This window comes from Notamacropus eugenii, chromosome 1 (assembly GCF_028372415.1).
Source record: "Notamacropus eugenii isolate mMacEug1 chromosome 1, mMacEug1.pri_v2, whole genome shotgun sequence".
NCBI classification, from domain to species: Eukaryota; Metazoa; Chordata; class Mammalia; order Diprotodontia; family Macropodidae; genus Notamacropus; species Notamacropus eugenii.
This window is the reverse complement of record NC_092872.1, coordinates 268,915,401-268,931,723: the sequence shown is the minus strand read 5'-3', so window position 1 is coordinate 268,931,723 and position 16,323 is coordinate 268,915,401. Positions and strand designations below refer to the sequence as shown.

At 42.0% G+C, this 16,323-nt stretch overlaps 1 protein-coding gene across 1 annotated transcript in view; it reads left to right on the top strand.

The window, feature by feature from the left end:
• Positions 1-16,323, top strand: part of CDK1 (cyclin dependent kinase 1) — a 24,199-nt gene extending 7,876 nt beyond the window's left edge. The window contains exons 3-8 of the mRNA XM_072628879.1: positions 4,380-4,536; positions 5,383-5,506; positions 7,246-7,416; positions 11,185-11,348; positions 11,464-11,605; positions 15,694-16,323. Of these exons, the coding sequence (XP_072484980.1) occupies positions 4,380-4,536; positions 5,383-5,506; positions 7,246-7,416; positions 11,185-11,348; positions 11,464-11,605; positions 15,694-15,792 (857 nt within the window). The 3' untranslated portion in view covers positions 15,793-16,323. The remainder of the gene's footprint in view (positions 1-4,379; positions 4,537-5,382; positions 5,507-7,245; positions 7,417-11,184; positions 11,349-11,463; positions 11,606-15,693) is intronic.

The window sequence follows — 16,323 nt, the reverse complement described above, 5'->3', positions numbered from 1 at the left end:
TGACACAGTTAAGCCTTCACTTTAAGGCAAATGACTGACAGCCAAGTGGAGAGGGACACTGGCTAGCAGCCTCTTAGAAAAATCCTTGTCTGAAGAGATAAGGGGCCAGGTGGTAGAGAGAGGTCAGAGGAGAGAAGGGGCTAAGTATGAAAGATGTTATTGTTGTCAATAAGACTTGACAGCATTTAGGTGGAGGGGTTGAGTGAGAGTGAGCATTTAATTGCTAGGTAGCATGACTGGGGAGATGTGGTATCCTGGGCAGTGATGGGGAAGTTAGAAAAAGGGGGAGTGGTGGTGGGGAGGGTTGTAGAGATGATGATGAATTCAGTTTAGGATACTGTGAGTTTCAGATGTCTATGTGACATTTGGTTTGAGATTCCTGTAAACAGTTGGAAATGGAAGAGATAATATAGAGGGAGAAGAGAGGCCCAAGGAGAGAGCCTTGGGGGATCCCCACAGTTGTTAGCATGAGGGTGATGGTTCAGCAAAGAAGACTGCAGATATTGTGGAGGTAGATAGAATCAGTAAGACTTGGCTGCTCATAAAAGAAGGGTAAGATTGGACTGTGAGTAGAAGAGCAGTGGAGGATGACCAAAGTTTGAGTGACTAGAAGGATAGGTTGCAGGCGCTTGGTAGGAAGAAGAGTGAATTTTGGGGGGAAAGATAAGGTTGTCCTGGTCAGAGTGCGCAGTAGAATGGGATAGAATGGGATTGAAACTGAGGAAGGGGCACAGGGATAGGCATAGGTCTAAGGGTCTTCTGCATAGTGATAATAATTAAACTCCTGAGAGTTAATGACGTCTCTGAGAGAGAACGTGGAGAAAGAAGAGAGGCCAGTTTAGTTGTGCAGTGGAGATTAGAGGTAGGGATTATTGAGGAAATCTAGAATCAGGTACAGGGTTGGTTTTTTTTGTTTGTTTGTTTTGTTTTTTTGGTTTAATTATCCTCTTGTTCAAAGACATCAATCCCTGATGGGAACCAGGGTGGCAAAGGGGCTTGAATCAATGTCTTCTGGGGTCTGTTGAAGGTTAGGAGGCCAGGCCACCTGATTGCTGCCCAAAGGGTCTAAGATGAGGTTTTGGGGTGCTAGGGCCCTGAGAATGCCAAGGCAAAGTTGTCTGGAATGAATTCATACCCTCAAGCCTTGTCTTAATCAAATGGCAAAAAGTTTATCATAACACTAATGAAAGCAGGCAAGGGTCCTTGGAGAGCCTGCAAACTAGTGAGGATGGTGCTGGGGCTTATATGGAAAAGGGGCATGGGAAAGGAATGCCAGGGATACTAATCAGGTAATCTAAGGGTCCAGGTATCTTTGGTAGCTACGGATGGGTAAGCATAGGGAATATACCAGACATTGAAGAAGTTGGTCAGAGGCATGGATCTTGGGGATCTGGCAGGAGGAAGATTCCTTAAACCAGCCAGGGACAAAAGTCCTTGGACCATGTAACCCTCTATCTGTATTCTGCTGCAAGAGAACATTTTCTTCCAGGATAGGGACCTACTGAGAAATTTTGAGGCTTCCAGAGATATCTCAGGGCTGGGGTCCAAGCCCCCATCACCTCTTCTCTTAGATAATGGATTCCCCCTCACTAGAGGTCACTAGTCTGTCTGACTGCTGAGTTACCTTTCAACTCTGAAGTTCTGGGACACCAATAGATTAGAATTTATATTTCAGAGAAAAAACACGCTCCTGGACTTGAAATCATCTTTGACTTTTGCCTCTTTTCATCTTTTTATTCAGGCTTTCAGCAAGTCTGTGCATCTTCATGATATGTTCTCTTTATTCCTTTCTCCATTTCCAGTGCCTTCACCTTAGTCCAAGTTGTGACCAACATGTTAGTGGATTATACCAATTCATCATTGTAATCTTCTTCCTGACCTGTCCTTGCCCCTACCCCCCCAACTGCTTGGAACCCTTGTGAATTTGGTCACCAAATCATAGTTTGTAAATCACTTTCACTGCATAACTCCTACTCATGAAGCTGTAATGGTTTCCTCCTTTCTACTAAACCAGATCTCAGCCATTCTGCCTGGTTTTCAAGGTTGTCTGGCCTGCCTGGCCTTACTTACAGCTTTCTTTTCAAGCTGTTGTCTTTTGTGTCCTTCTGTACACTGGGCGCACTCCTTTCTCCTATGTTTGTGTTGTCTGTCTTGCTTCCAATTCCCTCTTCCATCTCTACTTCTGCCATTTTTGAGGCCCACTTTGATAATTTCATGAAAGATGATGTCTAGGCTCTTTGTTTCATCATGGCTTTCAGGCAGGCCCATAATTTTTAAATTGTCTCTCTTGGATCTATTTTCCAGGTCAGTTGTTTTTCCATTGAGATATTTCACATTATCTTCCATTTTTTCATTCTTTTGGTTTTGTTTTGTGATTTCTTGGTTTCTCATAAAGTCATTACCTTCCATCTGTTCCATTCTAATTTTGAAAGAACTATTTTCTTCAGTGAGCTTTTGAATCTCCTTTTCCATTTGGCTAATTCTGCTTTTGAAAGCATTCTTCTCCTCATTGGCTTCTTGAACCTCCTTTGCCAATTGAGTTAGCCTATTTTTCAGGGTGTTATTTTCTTCAGCATTTTTTTGGGTCTCCTTTAGCAGGGTGCTGACCTGCTGTTCATACTTTGCTTGCATGTCTTTCATTGCTCTTCCCAGTTTTTCCTCCGCCTCTCTAACATAATTTTCAAAATTTTCTAAGCTCTTTTTGAGCTTTTCCATGGTCTGAGCCCATTGAGTGGGCTGGGATACAGAAGCCCTGACTTCCATGTCTTTCCCTGATGGTGAGCACTGCTCTTCCTCATCAGAAAGGAGGGGAGGAGAAACCTGTTCACCAAGAAAGTAACCCTCTATAGTCTTGGTTTTTTCCCTTTTCTGGGCATTTTCCCAGCCAGTGACTTGACCTCTGAATATTCTCCTCACACCCACCTTGCCTCCCAGCCAGCGCTTGGGGTCTGAGACTCAAATGCTGCTTCCCAGCCTCAGGACTTTGGGTGGGGGCAGGGCTGCTAGTCAGTGTGAGATCAAGTTCAGCTGCCCTTGTGGGGGCAGGGCCGCCTCACGGGCTCAATTCCCTCAGGGGGTTTATGCAGAGACCTTCAACAATGGATCCAGGCTCCTGCCTGCTTGGGGAGCCCTGGTCTGCTCCCACCTCCGCTGGTGCCTGGTGCCTCCCGAGGGGGCCTGAGTCATGGGGGCTCCCCACTCCCCTCTCGACTTGCCGAAGAGACCCTCTCACCGACCCTTGTCACCTGTGGGTGGAGGGACCCGCGCGGCTGCTGGAGATTCTGTCCCTGAAGCCTGTTGGGATCTGCTCCTCTCAGCGCTGGGCGGCCAACGCAGGGCTGGGCTCTGCTCCGCGTCCGCAGCGCGAAGAACCTTTTGCAAGAGGTTTTCAGGCTTTCTGGAACAGAAATCTCGTCCGCTCCGCTATTCTGTGGCTTCTGCTCCTGAATTTATTGGCAGCTCTTTTCTACAGATATTTCATGGGCTGTGGGTTCGGAGCTAGTGTATTTGTGTGTTTCTATTCTGCCATCTTGGCTCCGCCCCCCAAGGCCCACCTTGAGTCTTAATCTCTTTCATGATATGTCTTCACTGATGACCCAGACCCAAGGGTGGTTCTGTCCTTGTGACTTCATATGTATTCCCGGTACTTAACACAGTGTCTGGCACACGACAACTCCTGTGAGCTCCCTTCTATTCTTTAATTGTTCCTACCTGGAAGTTTATAATTCAATTACAAGAATAATATTTCAGTGACCCTGGATTAGCTATATGATACCCACAGCCTTCTAGGCACTGAAGAGCCAACTTAAGTTACGTCATAGACTTTGGGCTACAAGGGCCCTTGGAGAGTGCCTATAGGGAAGTATAGTGGCCTCCCTGGGGTCATACCTGTCATGACCTGAAACCAGCTCTTCTGACCTAACCTGACATTTTAAGGGATTTTCTTCTGATGGAAATCTCTTTAACTGATTTAAACGTTGTCACCTTTCTAATAAGCACAGAATATGTTGGCAGTATAACCTTTTCTTGGTTTTTTCATACTCATGAAAATGGGTTGTTATAATATGCTATAGAATTAGGTGATACAAATGCATACAGTCAATGCCAGTCCTCCCCTATAACTGAATAGATGTTATGTTCTTCATTTGCTTTCTTCCTTCCATCATCTCCTTAATAGAGAATAATAACACTATATCTAAGCAAAACTATTGGATAGCACATCATTTACAAATTCCCTGGAAAAAGGAATTACTGTGATGACTTAGAATACCTTTTTTTTTTGAGGCAGGTGTTATTTTTGTTTTATCTTTTTAGTAACAGTTTTTGTTTGTTTTGGTGGAAGACAAATATTGGACTTGACTTGATGTTTTGTGTTTTAGGTACCTATGGTGTTGTATATAAGGGTCGACATAAAACTACAGGTCAGGTGGTGGCCATGAAGAAAATCCGACTAGAGAGTGAAGAGGAGGGCGTTCCAAGCACTGCCATTCGAGAAATTTCTCTGTTGAAAGAACTTCGCCACCCTAACATTGTCAGGTACAGTAGAACTGTGGGGTGGGAGTACGGACTTTTTTAGCCCCATTTTAAAGCTAACTTTTATGTGTTAGGCATGTCCTATTTCTTCAAAATGTTCTGAAATGATTTTATTTCACCAAAGCTTATTCAGCATTTTATGAATAAGAGCTTTCTAGAAGGGTTGGACATAGATCAAGAATGTCTGTGTCTGGACAAGGAACTTTGTATAGTAGAGTAGGAGAAATGATGTGCCCTGCTGACATGGCTGAGGTGAGACCTGGTGAGATCCCAGGCCTGCTTGGCTCTTCATCATACCAGTGGGGCTAGTCAACTTTCTGTTTATGAACCACTTGATTGAGAAACGGTAATTGCCTAGGCCATTGTTAACAGGGGAAAACAGGTGCTATGGAAGCCTGTGCAGTGGCTAGTAGCTGCTTCCTGGTCTTTGCCTTGCCTCTCTCATCCCTATGTGACAGATCCACTTCAGGAGCCAAATACCCCTTCCTCCCCCACTCTGGCATTTGGTCTTGATGGTGTTGAATTCTTTCTTTTGGAAACCCTTAGGGTGCCAGCGCAGCACAGAAACTTGGCACTTTAGAACTTGATTGGTCATAAGTTGGAATTACCTGTAGTATACTTTTAAAAACAATCCTGGAAGTTAGTGGTTTTTTTCTGTAAACTCCTCTTAAACACTAGTCTCCTGTTTGGTCTTTTTTATAAGCTAGTCTCCATCTTATTCATAGGCATCTTTCACAGTAAATATCTTGCTTTCCCTTTTGACAGCCTTGATGGAAATTTTTTTTGTGAAAGTGAGAGACTAGAAATATTTGTAAGATGTGAATTCACAAAATTGCTTTTTATTTTTAGCCTTCAAGATGTACTCATGCAAGATGCTAGACTCTACCTCATTTTTGAATTTCTCTCTATGGACCTCAAGAAGTATTTGGATTCTATCCCTCCTGGCCAGTATATGGATTCTTCACTTGTTAAAGTAAGGTTTTTCTTGCCAGTTAGGTGATAGACACTGACTTTTGTTTGAAAAGATTAGGCCACTTTTAGGTGGGACATGGACAAGCTGGAGAGTTTCCAGAAGGGGGCAAATGACGGCAGACCCTTAGGATTGCGCCATAGAAGGACTAGTTTAAAAAGCCAGGGAACTTTAGGGGTAGGAGGGGGCAGAAGAGCTATTTTGAAGTATTTGAAGGTCTCCCATGTAAAGGAGGGGGTTTAGACCTGTTAGGCTTGGGCTCTGGAGGGTAGATCTGGGGACTGGGGGATGGGGGTGGGGCTTGGGCCCAATGGCAGCACAATGTCCTTTCTGTTCTGAGCTGTCCTAAAGAGGGAGGGGGTTGCTCAGGGAGGTAGTTGGGCCTCTTCACTAGAGGTGGAGGAACATCTCCCCATTATGGTGTTGAAGATACTCTGCAGTTGTTATTTGGCTTGAGTTGGCTTCAAAGGTCCCTTCTAGTTCTCATTCTGTAATTGGAAGATGAACTTAATTCAAGTATTTACTACTTCATAGTCCCTACTTATTTTATTCATTTCAAGCTGTGATTCATTAAGATTAATGTGTCCTAGTCCATAGTAACACTTGGAACTTACTTATGCCTTTGAAATTTGGGGAGTATGCATAATCATTCAAGCATTTTTTAAACAACTATTGTATATCAGGCATTGGGCTGGGCACTCAGGATTAAAAATAGAAAAAAAAATTGCTCTCTAAGATCCACAGTTCTGTTGAGAGAGAGACTGGTGGTGTGGGGAGTATGTAGAGCAACCATTTGTCCATCCAAAGTCCAGCCCCTTCCTAAGTACATTTATTTCTACAAAGATAGGTATATTCTAGATAGATTCTGTAGAAACCATCAGAAAGAAGAATGGCGCCCTTGGGCCTTTTTCACCTGGGTTCCGTGAATCAACACCACCATATCTTGATGAGATGTTAGAAAATGATGGCTTAAGTCCTCGTAGGACACAGTAGATTCCTAATGAGCATCTGTGTCCTATATAGTTTGATGTTGGAATTTTGACCTTTATGGGTATAAGTAATCTCGTCTAAATGTTTCCCTGTGTTGGAAAACTCAATTATAACATGAAATGCCTATTAGTCTTCTGTTAGTATGTATTTTTAGCATAGTCTTAATTTGTATGTGACAACTTATTTACAATGAGAATTTGTTGTCTTGTAAATGCCTTTTAAATTTTACAGTTTGGGTGCTTTGACTGGTTGTATGAACAGCAGTCCTTTTAAAATCCCCAAAACATGATTATGATGAAGAACTTTCGATATTGGTTAGTCTTTAGAAAGAAGGGTCTTGTTTCTGTTAAAATATACTTAAAATTGAGCCTTTGTGGATAATACCCTTTGATTAACCAAGCACTTCAGAGTATTGCTATGACATGTTTGATGGTGATTTTTATAATAGAGGTCAACAGGAAACTATTTTCTCCCAAAATAATCTCTTGGAGAAAAAAATGAAGTGATGAAAACATGGAATGGGCCTTTATTTGCAATGGGGTGAACAGTGTAACTTCCAAAAGATAAAGTGACTCTGATTTAGCTCTAGAAACAGGTTTTATAATGAAGAACAAACCACAAAAAATGTGGCTGCAACAGGGCCCAAGTGGGTTCCCTGTTTACGGGTATTGTCACATGATTCTTTGTTATGAGGTAGAAGCAAACAGGCTAAAATGGATTGGAGTTTCTGACTTATTCCTATTTTTCTTCAGAGTTATTTGTACCAGATCTTACAAGGCATTGTCTTCTGTCATTCACGGAGAGTTCTTCACAGAGATTTGAAACCGCAGAATCTGTTAATAGATGAAAAAGGTGTAATTAAGCTAGCTGACTTTGGACTTGCACGGGCCTTTGGAATACCTATACGGGTCTATACACACGAGGTAAGGAGAGGTAAAAGAATTTTCTCATTGGAGCTGATATTTCCTAATTATCCTAGAAATTAACTTTATATTTGCTTTTTTAAAACCTCTTCATGTACAATGAAAAAGAAGGATTCTATCCTGGAACTGTCTTCTTTTCCTTGTTTAGTGGAGTGTTTATTGAATAGGAGTCTGGAGACAAGGTTCTGGCCAGAGCTCTGCTTATTAAACTTGATCACCTTGATCAGTAGTCAGGAAATATTTATCAGCAGATATTGTGTGCCACACACTACAGTAAGGAATGGGGATCCAAATAAGAAAAAAAAAAGACAGTTCCCACCCTCACAGAGGGAAGGCAGGACACAAAAGGAGGCCTAGAGTGGGGGGACCCCAGAGGGGGAGCCAAGCAGGGCAGCTGATGGACAGTGAAGTTCCAGTGCAGGGTTCTGAACCTTCTCTGAAGGAAGGCTTTGGGAGGAGTGGCCGATATTCTTGGAGAAGATCAGCTGGTGGGCAGTGAAGGGATCCCACAAGTCACCCAACCACCTGAGTCCCTCGTTCTTATCAGAGGGGACTGAGGGCAGCTGCTGGAGAGTAGAACGCAATAAGGTCCTTTCTGATTGTATGAAGGCTTCTGAGGACCTTGGTTTAGGCCCTAATTCAGTGTCAGTCAACAAGCATTTATAAAGCATAGTGCTACAATAAGGCAAGCACGTTCCCTGCCCTCAAGGAGCTCACTTCCTAACGGGAGGTATGGCATATATATGAGATGGATACTATGATGAGTAATCCTGGCCTCCTGCACCAGATGAGCTGGGAGCTAAGTCTTGAAAAGCCAAAGTGCTCTAGGCATGGGAAAGAGCCAGGGCAAAGCCAGGGGTAGGAGTGTGGGGGGCAGCTGGCAGAGCTCAAAGTTTGCAGGGGAGTGTGATTGAAGAAGTCTGGAAAGGTAAGGTGGGCAGGGGTCAGGCTGGGAAGAGGTCTTGATGTATGGGCCCACCCCTAGAGCTTACCAGGCATGTACTTGGGCAGCTGTGTGGAGGGTGGATGGGAGGCTGGGAAGCCAGGCATGTGGCGAAGGGGGCCTGGACCCACTCACTGAGGGGGTGGCTGCAAAAGCAAGAGATTTGGAGAGGATGTGAGTGTGTGTGATGAGCATGAGTCAAGAGTCAAGGATGACAGCCCTGGTGATAGGCCTAGGTGACAGGAAGTTGGGGGGAGAGAGGTTTGGGGAACAGTAGCAAATTTGGTTCTTGGGAGATGCCCCTGAGGTCGTTGGGAGAAAGCAAGACCACAAGCATTTGGGAAGAGGGAGAAAGGTTAGGCAGGTAGAGAGTGTTAGGAATCTGACTGCATGACAGCCGAGCCATGGAAATGGGAAAAGAGAAGGATAGCTTCAGGGGATGCCATGGTGAATGGCCATGGCATGGATGAAGACTCTTCAGAGGATGCTTTCAAAGACTTGGTCAGAGGAGAACCAGGGGAGACTAGAAGGATGGAGATTCCATTTTAGAGGCTTGGTAACTAGCAAGGACAGGCTCAGTAGACTGAGGTCTGAGATCAGACTGCTCAGTGAGAAGAGGAGGCCCTGAGAAGGCGACTTCTCTGGGAGGAGTGAAGAGGAGAGCTCACTAGGCCAGATGGCTAGCTCATTGAAGGCTTTTTAAGGAAGGATGCAGGCTATCTATAGACAGCAGGGTGACAGAGAGCATATTGAGATGGAGTAGACAGAAGAAAGAAGTGGAGGGGGCATCCAGGGGTTGGGCTTGATAAAGAGAATGACTGTCTTTCCCTTGGAGACCAGAGTGAAGGAGATAGTGGGGAAGATTCCTGAGTGCTGTGAGACAAGGATGGGAGAACAGGGACCCTGGATGAATGGCTTCATCTTGATTGTGTGGAGACTCAGCTGACAGGGTACCTTTGAGGGCTTGGGTAGAGGGGAGAATATAGGGGGCAGTTGCTGCAGAATGGGCAATACATGTGCTGGAGAATGGGTGAATTTTGTGGGAGCTAGTCATGGCTTCCTCAGAAGTTCAGCAATGTGAGAATAGGAATGAAGGTGGTGGGGGGTACTAGATGAGAGGATCTTGGAGAGAGTAGCAGGAAGTATAGCTGCCAGTGTAGGACTGAGGGCCTGGGAACACTGAAAAGTGGGGGGAGGTCATTATAAGGACCAGAGGCTTAGGGACCAGAAGGAATAGGGAAATGGGTGCTTATCTGGAGTTATGGGCACATGGAGGAACAAGAGGTCTTGGACAGGACATAAGTAGAGTGCTTTGAGGAGGATGCTGGAGCTGCAGTGGAGGGCATGTGGGCATGGGAAGGAAGTCAGCACATGCAGACCTGGGAATGTCCCCTAGTGTGAAAGCCAGGAGTCAGACTGGAGAGGGAGACTGAGGTAGGCAGTGTTCTGGGGAGTGTTGTCACCAGTGATAAATGTGGCTGGATGGAGAGGGATGGTGCCGTGTGGTGACCGAGGGCATCAAGCAGGATTCCACCTCTCCCATTGAGATGAGTGGTGTGTGAGGCATGAAAGGAAGTGAGGGGGCCAGTGTTGGAGAGGAGGGTGGAGGAAGTGGCTTTGCTGGGAGAAGCTCCCATGGGGTGCTGTCCACCCACCCTTCAAGTCCCTGAACCCTCTGAGCCTCAGTTTCTTGTTCTATAAAATGATGGACTTAGCCTCTTGAAGTCCCCTCTAACGCCAGATGGATGGTATGATTATTTTTTAAAGTAATAGTAATCTTTTACCCCCAATTGTCACATGCCCTTTATATGCTGTAGATGACCTTGCTGCAGAACATATGTGGTTAAGTTCCCATCCTTGAGTACCTAGACTTGGTAGGGTAGAAGAGTGTGAACTAGGAGGCCTCAAAGAGTGGTATGAATGGAGAACTGAGGGGGATTGGGGGGGGATGGACCAGAGAGAGGATGGGAAGGAGTGGCCTTGAAAGAGAAGGTAGGAAGGACAGGTGCATCAGGAGATCCTGGGCAGATGGGAAAGGGTTCATCCAGACTGGGATGTGCTGTGGGGCTTCTATGGAGGTGTATTCCTCTAGTCCTACAGTGATAGTGAGACGCTTTAATAGGGATTTCTAGTTTGGGTTCATTAATGTGTTTGCCTACATTTTTATTTTGGCATATAAACAGGGGCTGCCTTGTTATATATAGTCTGTATTGTAGAGGCAACATTAGAAGCATTCTTCTGTCTGTATTCCTTTTTAAATTTCTACACATAAACGATAAGTACTGGTGTAATCTATATGTCTCTAACTTAAGGAAGCATTTTTTAGATGTCTCCATTTATATTGTAATAGTCAATATGCATAGTATCCTTTAGGGGGATTTCTTATACAAAAAGCAGGAATTAGGGACCAAATCCTGTCCCTGTTTTTTGTATGGCCTTAAATGGTTTCTCTGTTTTTAAATACAGTAAGATTTTGTTTAAAGATGTGAAAACCATGGTTAGCTCCTTGACCCTGCAAAAACAGGAGGTGGGCTGGATTGGGCTGAAAGTGCCAGACCTCTCTGATAAATACTGTTTGTTCTTAATTACTTAAAAAAGGGGAAATTATTTTTATTTCTATTTGCATTTTGCTTTTTCTTTTGACAGTACTCCAAATGAAACATCAGTCCATGGGTTTTGACAGATGTCTAATTCCCAACAATTATGCATTTGATTCAGTTGTATAAACCACAGTAATAAATAAATAAATATTTGCATATTTATATGTTTATATATAAAATATAAATATTATATGAATATTTATAAGTAAAATTTATGCATTTTAGGTGGTAACACTGTGGTACCGGTCTCCAGAGGTTTTGCTGGGGTCTGCCAGATATTCCACTCCAGTAGATATTTGGAGTATAGGCACAATATTTGCTGAATTAGCAACCAAGAAGCCACTTTTCCACGGGGATTCTGAAATTGACCAGCTCTTCCGAATCTTCAGGTATCACATTCATTTCTCCTTTGTTCCTGCAATATGGAAAACTAAGATGCACATAGCGTTTATGTCTCCCTCCCAGAACAAGGAGAGTGTATCTCAACAAACTTTTGTCTTGCAGGGCTTTGGGAACTCCAAATAATGAAGTGTGGCCCGATGTTGAGTCACTGCAGGATTATAAGAATACATTTCCCAAGTGGAAACCAGGAAGTTTGACGTCACATGTTAAGAACCTTGATGAAAATGGCATTGATCTGCTCTCTGTGAGTACTTCACCTAGAAAGCTCTGGGGCTTTGCAGTAAACCCAGTTGTTGACAATGTGGAAGCTTCTGCTTTCTTTTGTAGTTTTTTGTTGCTTTTTTTATTGTATACAACATGCATATGGGTATGTTATACATGTAATATACAAATATATATATGCAGGTCTCAAGATGATTTCTGTATTGAAATAGTTTATTTAGGGTTTTCCTCACCTGTGTTTTGGAGAGGGGAGAGACTTGGTTTTTTGTTTTGTTTTTTAGTGCTAGAAATCTCAACCATTTTTATCACAGACTAACTACAGTAGAAAGGATATTGGGTTGTTTTGGCTGTTGAATCTAGGAGAGTTTGTTTTACATTAAGTATTAAGAATTAAATAATGAAAGTAAGGTAAGCAGTGGAGCACAGGAATGCTGGGCAGTAAGAAAAGAAAGATATGGATTGCCCTGGGCTGGAATGAGGCAAATAAATGGAACTAACAGGTAATTAATCTAGCCAGGGGCCCAAAGGAGCAAAGTAATTGTTGCATAACTTGCAGTAAAGAAGCTTTGTTCCTTCTGACTTCACATTTTTTTTCCTTTAACTCATCATCAAGTTTTTATTTAAAAAGTTTAAATTTATTCAATATTTAAAATGTAGATGATGAATGTGAGAGTTTACTCAATCTCTCTGCCTCCATAATCGCTTACATTCTGGGCTATTTATTTCAAGACACTTTGCATTGCTCCTGCTTTGTATTCTGAAATGCTGAAATTTAGGGTTCCTTTTAAAATCTGAGAAGGAAGGAAGAAAAGATGAGCCATTAGTAGGCTATACTTTTATAAGATGTCTATTCTGTTCATCCGGGTTTATTCTGCACCCACCCAGTTTCTGATCTTGCTAATGTCCTGCATTGTGTTGCTTGTGGCCTTTCCTTCAAATTCACTAGAAAAGTTCAGCAGGTATTTTTTATAAATTCTTCTCTCTGGCCTTGTCACTCCTTTTTGCACATCTCCAATAAGAAAGAAAATTCTATAGCCACTTAGTCATTTAGAACAGTCTTCTCTCCCTGCCAAAATAAATTTCTTAGGTCTGTGAAGTCCTCAGAAATGTTGATTCTCTCTTATTTTTACAGCACTTTGTCCCAATATGTCTCTTCTCTTCTCCGTGCAGTGAGCCATTTTTATTTTAAAAATGAAATGACATGTATTTATACATGTATTTAGAATCTGCCCCATTCGTGCCCTGTCCCCATTCCTGCCCCAACAAAAGAAAGAAAAAAAACTCACTAGAGTTTTCCCACATTGTTGTTGCATGAAAATTATTCTCTGCATTTTAAGTTCATCACTCCTGTCAGAAGGCGAGGGTCTTGTTTTATCTTCAGTTTTCTGGACCCAGAATTGATTGCATTGAGCAGTGTTATTTTCACAATTTTTCTTTGTCATTCTTTAAATTGTTTTTGTGCCATTTCTGAAAGCAAGTAACATGTTGATTGGATCGAAGGTGAATGTCCCAGTAGTGCTCCAGCTCCATGAATAAGGAAGGAAGCTGCATCCCCTTTTTCTTCAACTTGTTCACTGTGCTTACCTTGCCTTAGGTTTGGGATTTTTCATCTTTCTGTTGCATTGTTTACACCAATTTTCTTCAGTTCATATAGAATTCCTGAGCCTCTGTGTTTTTCAGATTGATTGTTTCTTGTGGGGCAGCAGCACTGTTACGCTGGATGTGTGTGTGGGGCGGGGGGGGGGGGGAGGAGGTGCATGCACATGATAGTTTTGTTTAACTAATTCTGGTCAGTGGTCATCTGTTTTATTTCCAATTCTTTGATTCGACAACTGTGGCTGTAAATATTTGAGAGTCGGCTTCTTTCTGTCTTGGCTGCCTTGTGTAACACCAGAAGTGGCTTCTATCTCCTCATCATAGATATGGATTCCTCAAAGTTTTAAAGTGATTTTCATCAGGAAGGAAGAGGCAGTTCTTGCCTTGTTTGGAAGGAAATTCTAAGTGAACCCAATTTCTTTGTTTCTGTAAAGCATTGTCTTACTGCCCTGTGCTTGTGTGTGTTTTCATTTTTAAAATCTTGGGGGCTTTTAGGGTTTGTTTAGAACTTTGCTTATTTTTCATTTTCAGTATCTGTTCAGATCTAGTGTTTATTTTGTGCATATACATAATGACTTTGGAGGATAAGATTCATTTGAATTCTTGTATTCTAAGCAACATTATTCTTTAATGATTTGTAATGTTTGTCATTCATTGCTTGTGTATTCTATTGTTTTTTGCTTTCAAACACAAAGTGAAAATTACCGTTGTATCTGTATATTTATGAGAGTTAGTTCTTAGGATCATGAATCTAGAGCCAGAAGAAACATCAGAGGCCTTAACGTCTAACCCCTCATCTCATTTAGGAAACTGAGGCCCAAGGTCTCAGGGTAAGAAGCACCAGAGAGGGGTTGTGAGCTCAGGACTTAGGACACTAAGATAAGTGTTAAATGTTCAGTGGCAGTGGCGTCTGCTCTTGGTGATCTGATCTTGTTAGCTCCTAGGGTTCTATTGTCCTCAAAAAGCTTCAAAGAGAGGGTTTGAGCTCATCCTCTTGCTCTTTTTCTACTCTGTGTCTACTCCATGTTAGTAAACTGATGTGAGGAGTAGACAGCTCATTGGTATGTGTGCTCCTCTGTGACCACCCTCTGCCCACCAGAAATGCCCTCAGTTCTTGTGTTTTGTTTGGGTCCTTTGGGCTTTGTATCCTCCAAGACCTAATGCCTTGGATATGGTTGAAGTGGAGTCATTTCTCATCTTAGGGACCAGGATTAATTATTATAATCACCAAGTCTAGCTGCTTTTAAGTGTTTCAAGGTTTGCTTGAAGTTTTATTTTTAAACACTGTGGTCATTTTGTTGGGATATGCACCCCACCCCATGAGCCTTTCGTGTCACACATTAAAACAGTGACTCAGAACCAGCTAATGCTGTGATCTTGGTGGAAGATATCTATCTTCCTCTACATGGCTCCCCCTCCCCTCTCCTCCCCTCTCCGCACATCAACACCCCTCTCTAAGGAAAGGAAGAATGTAATTTTTGGTTGTCTGGTTGTATTCATTTACATTATTATAGTTGCTATGGATGTTATTCTTCTGATCCTACTTCTTTCAAGCTGTAGCATTTAATAAAAATAATTATATTTTCTGAGTCATTTCTTAAAGGTATGATAATGTTTCATTGCTTTAATATTCATCAGGACCCCTCCTCTGTGGAAACATCTGCTTTAAATGCCTACAAAGGTAGTGCTAGGGCCAAGAAACATTGCAAAGGAGAAACCCAAATCGACATTCTTTCCTCTCTCAGTGTAGTGATTTGATATGCCGGGCCTTGTGTTTCGTCTGCATGTCTCATCTATTATGTTATGATTTCAAGGATATTTGGGATGCCCTTGTCAGTCTAATGTCACTTTCTGGTCACTACTGAAGCACTACTTCAATTTGAACTAAAGAGGTTCCTTAGCTCTTTCAAGTGTGTACGTTAATTTTTGTCTGATATTATTAAGTCAACTCACTGGAATATGCACACTCTGATTCACTTCCCCTCTCCACTGATTCCTTTTATTTAAGACATGCTGGAAGCAGGATTGAAATAAGTACAGTTAAGTGCTATGATTCCTGCAAAAATATCTTAAATTACTCTTGCAAATGACTTTCTCTTAGCCAAAAAGGATAAATCGTTTTTATTTTTCCTGGCCTACTTTTATATTCCTACTTTTAAACTGAAATGCTTTTGTGTTTGAACATGGAATTAACAATGACAAAGAAATAGGGGAGGTATTGGCACTTAGGGTTTCTTGGAACTAATGGTTTTTTTGGGGGGGGGGGGGGACAGTGTATTTTAATTAGTGCTGTTGGTCAGCAAGGGCGGCGTTTAAAATGTCCTGAAATGAGTGAGGCATTTGTGCTGTGTGTTGACTAGTTTCAAAGGTTTATGCTTGAATTTTACAAAAGTTTTCTGGCTTTAACTTTTTGCTTGGTGGTTGACATTAATTTATTAGAAAATTTAAGTAGATAATCTGTTTCACATCATTGGTACAATTTCCTGAATAAATTTCCATTTCTTTCTTTTTCAGAAAATGTTGGTCTATGATCCTGCCAAACGAATTTCTGGCAAAATGGCGTTGAACCATCCATATTTTAATGACCTGGACAGTCAGATTAAGAAGCTTTAGTTTTCTAGCTGAGTGATTCCCGGGATTTTGTATCAAGAATGGACAGTCCTCTTGTAATGTTAAGCTCTGTCAACATTTGTCTTTGTATGTGTGTTTCCTATCTTTGTTGTAAAAGTGAAGCTGTCCTCTCTTTTTCCAAGGTGTTGCATAAAACTGTAAATATGATTATAATGAATAATGCTCTATGTAGATCTCTTCAGTACAGCTGTTTTGTTTTCTATAAATAAAACTGTAAATCCAGCATTGATGTGCAGGGCTTGGAGGAAGTTGGAGCTAATTTTAAAACAATATTCTCCTAGAATTTTTGCATGTTTGAGATGTTATTTAGGAGCATAAATCAGACTTAAATTTTATTATGTTATAAAATATCTTAAGACCCATCCCTGGGTATTTGTATATTTAAATTGAATTTCAATTGCCTACAACAATGTGAAATTTAAATTTGTCTTAGCATCAAAACCAACCACAGTGAAGGGGAAATGAGTATAGGACTTCAAATAATTTACCCAATTAAAAGCCTAAAATCACTAA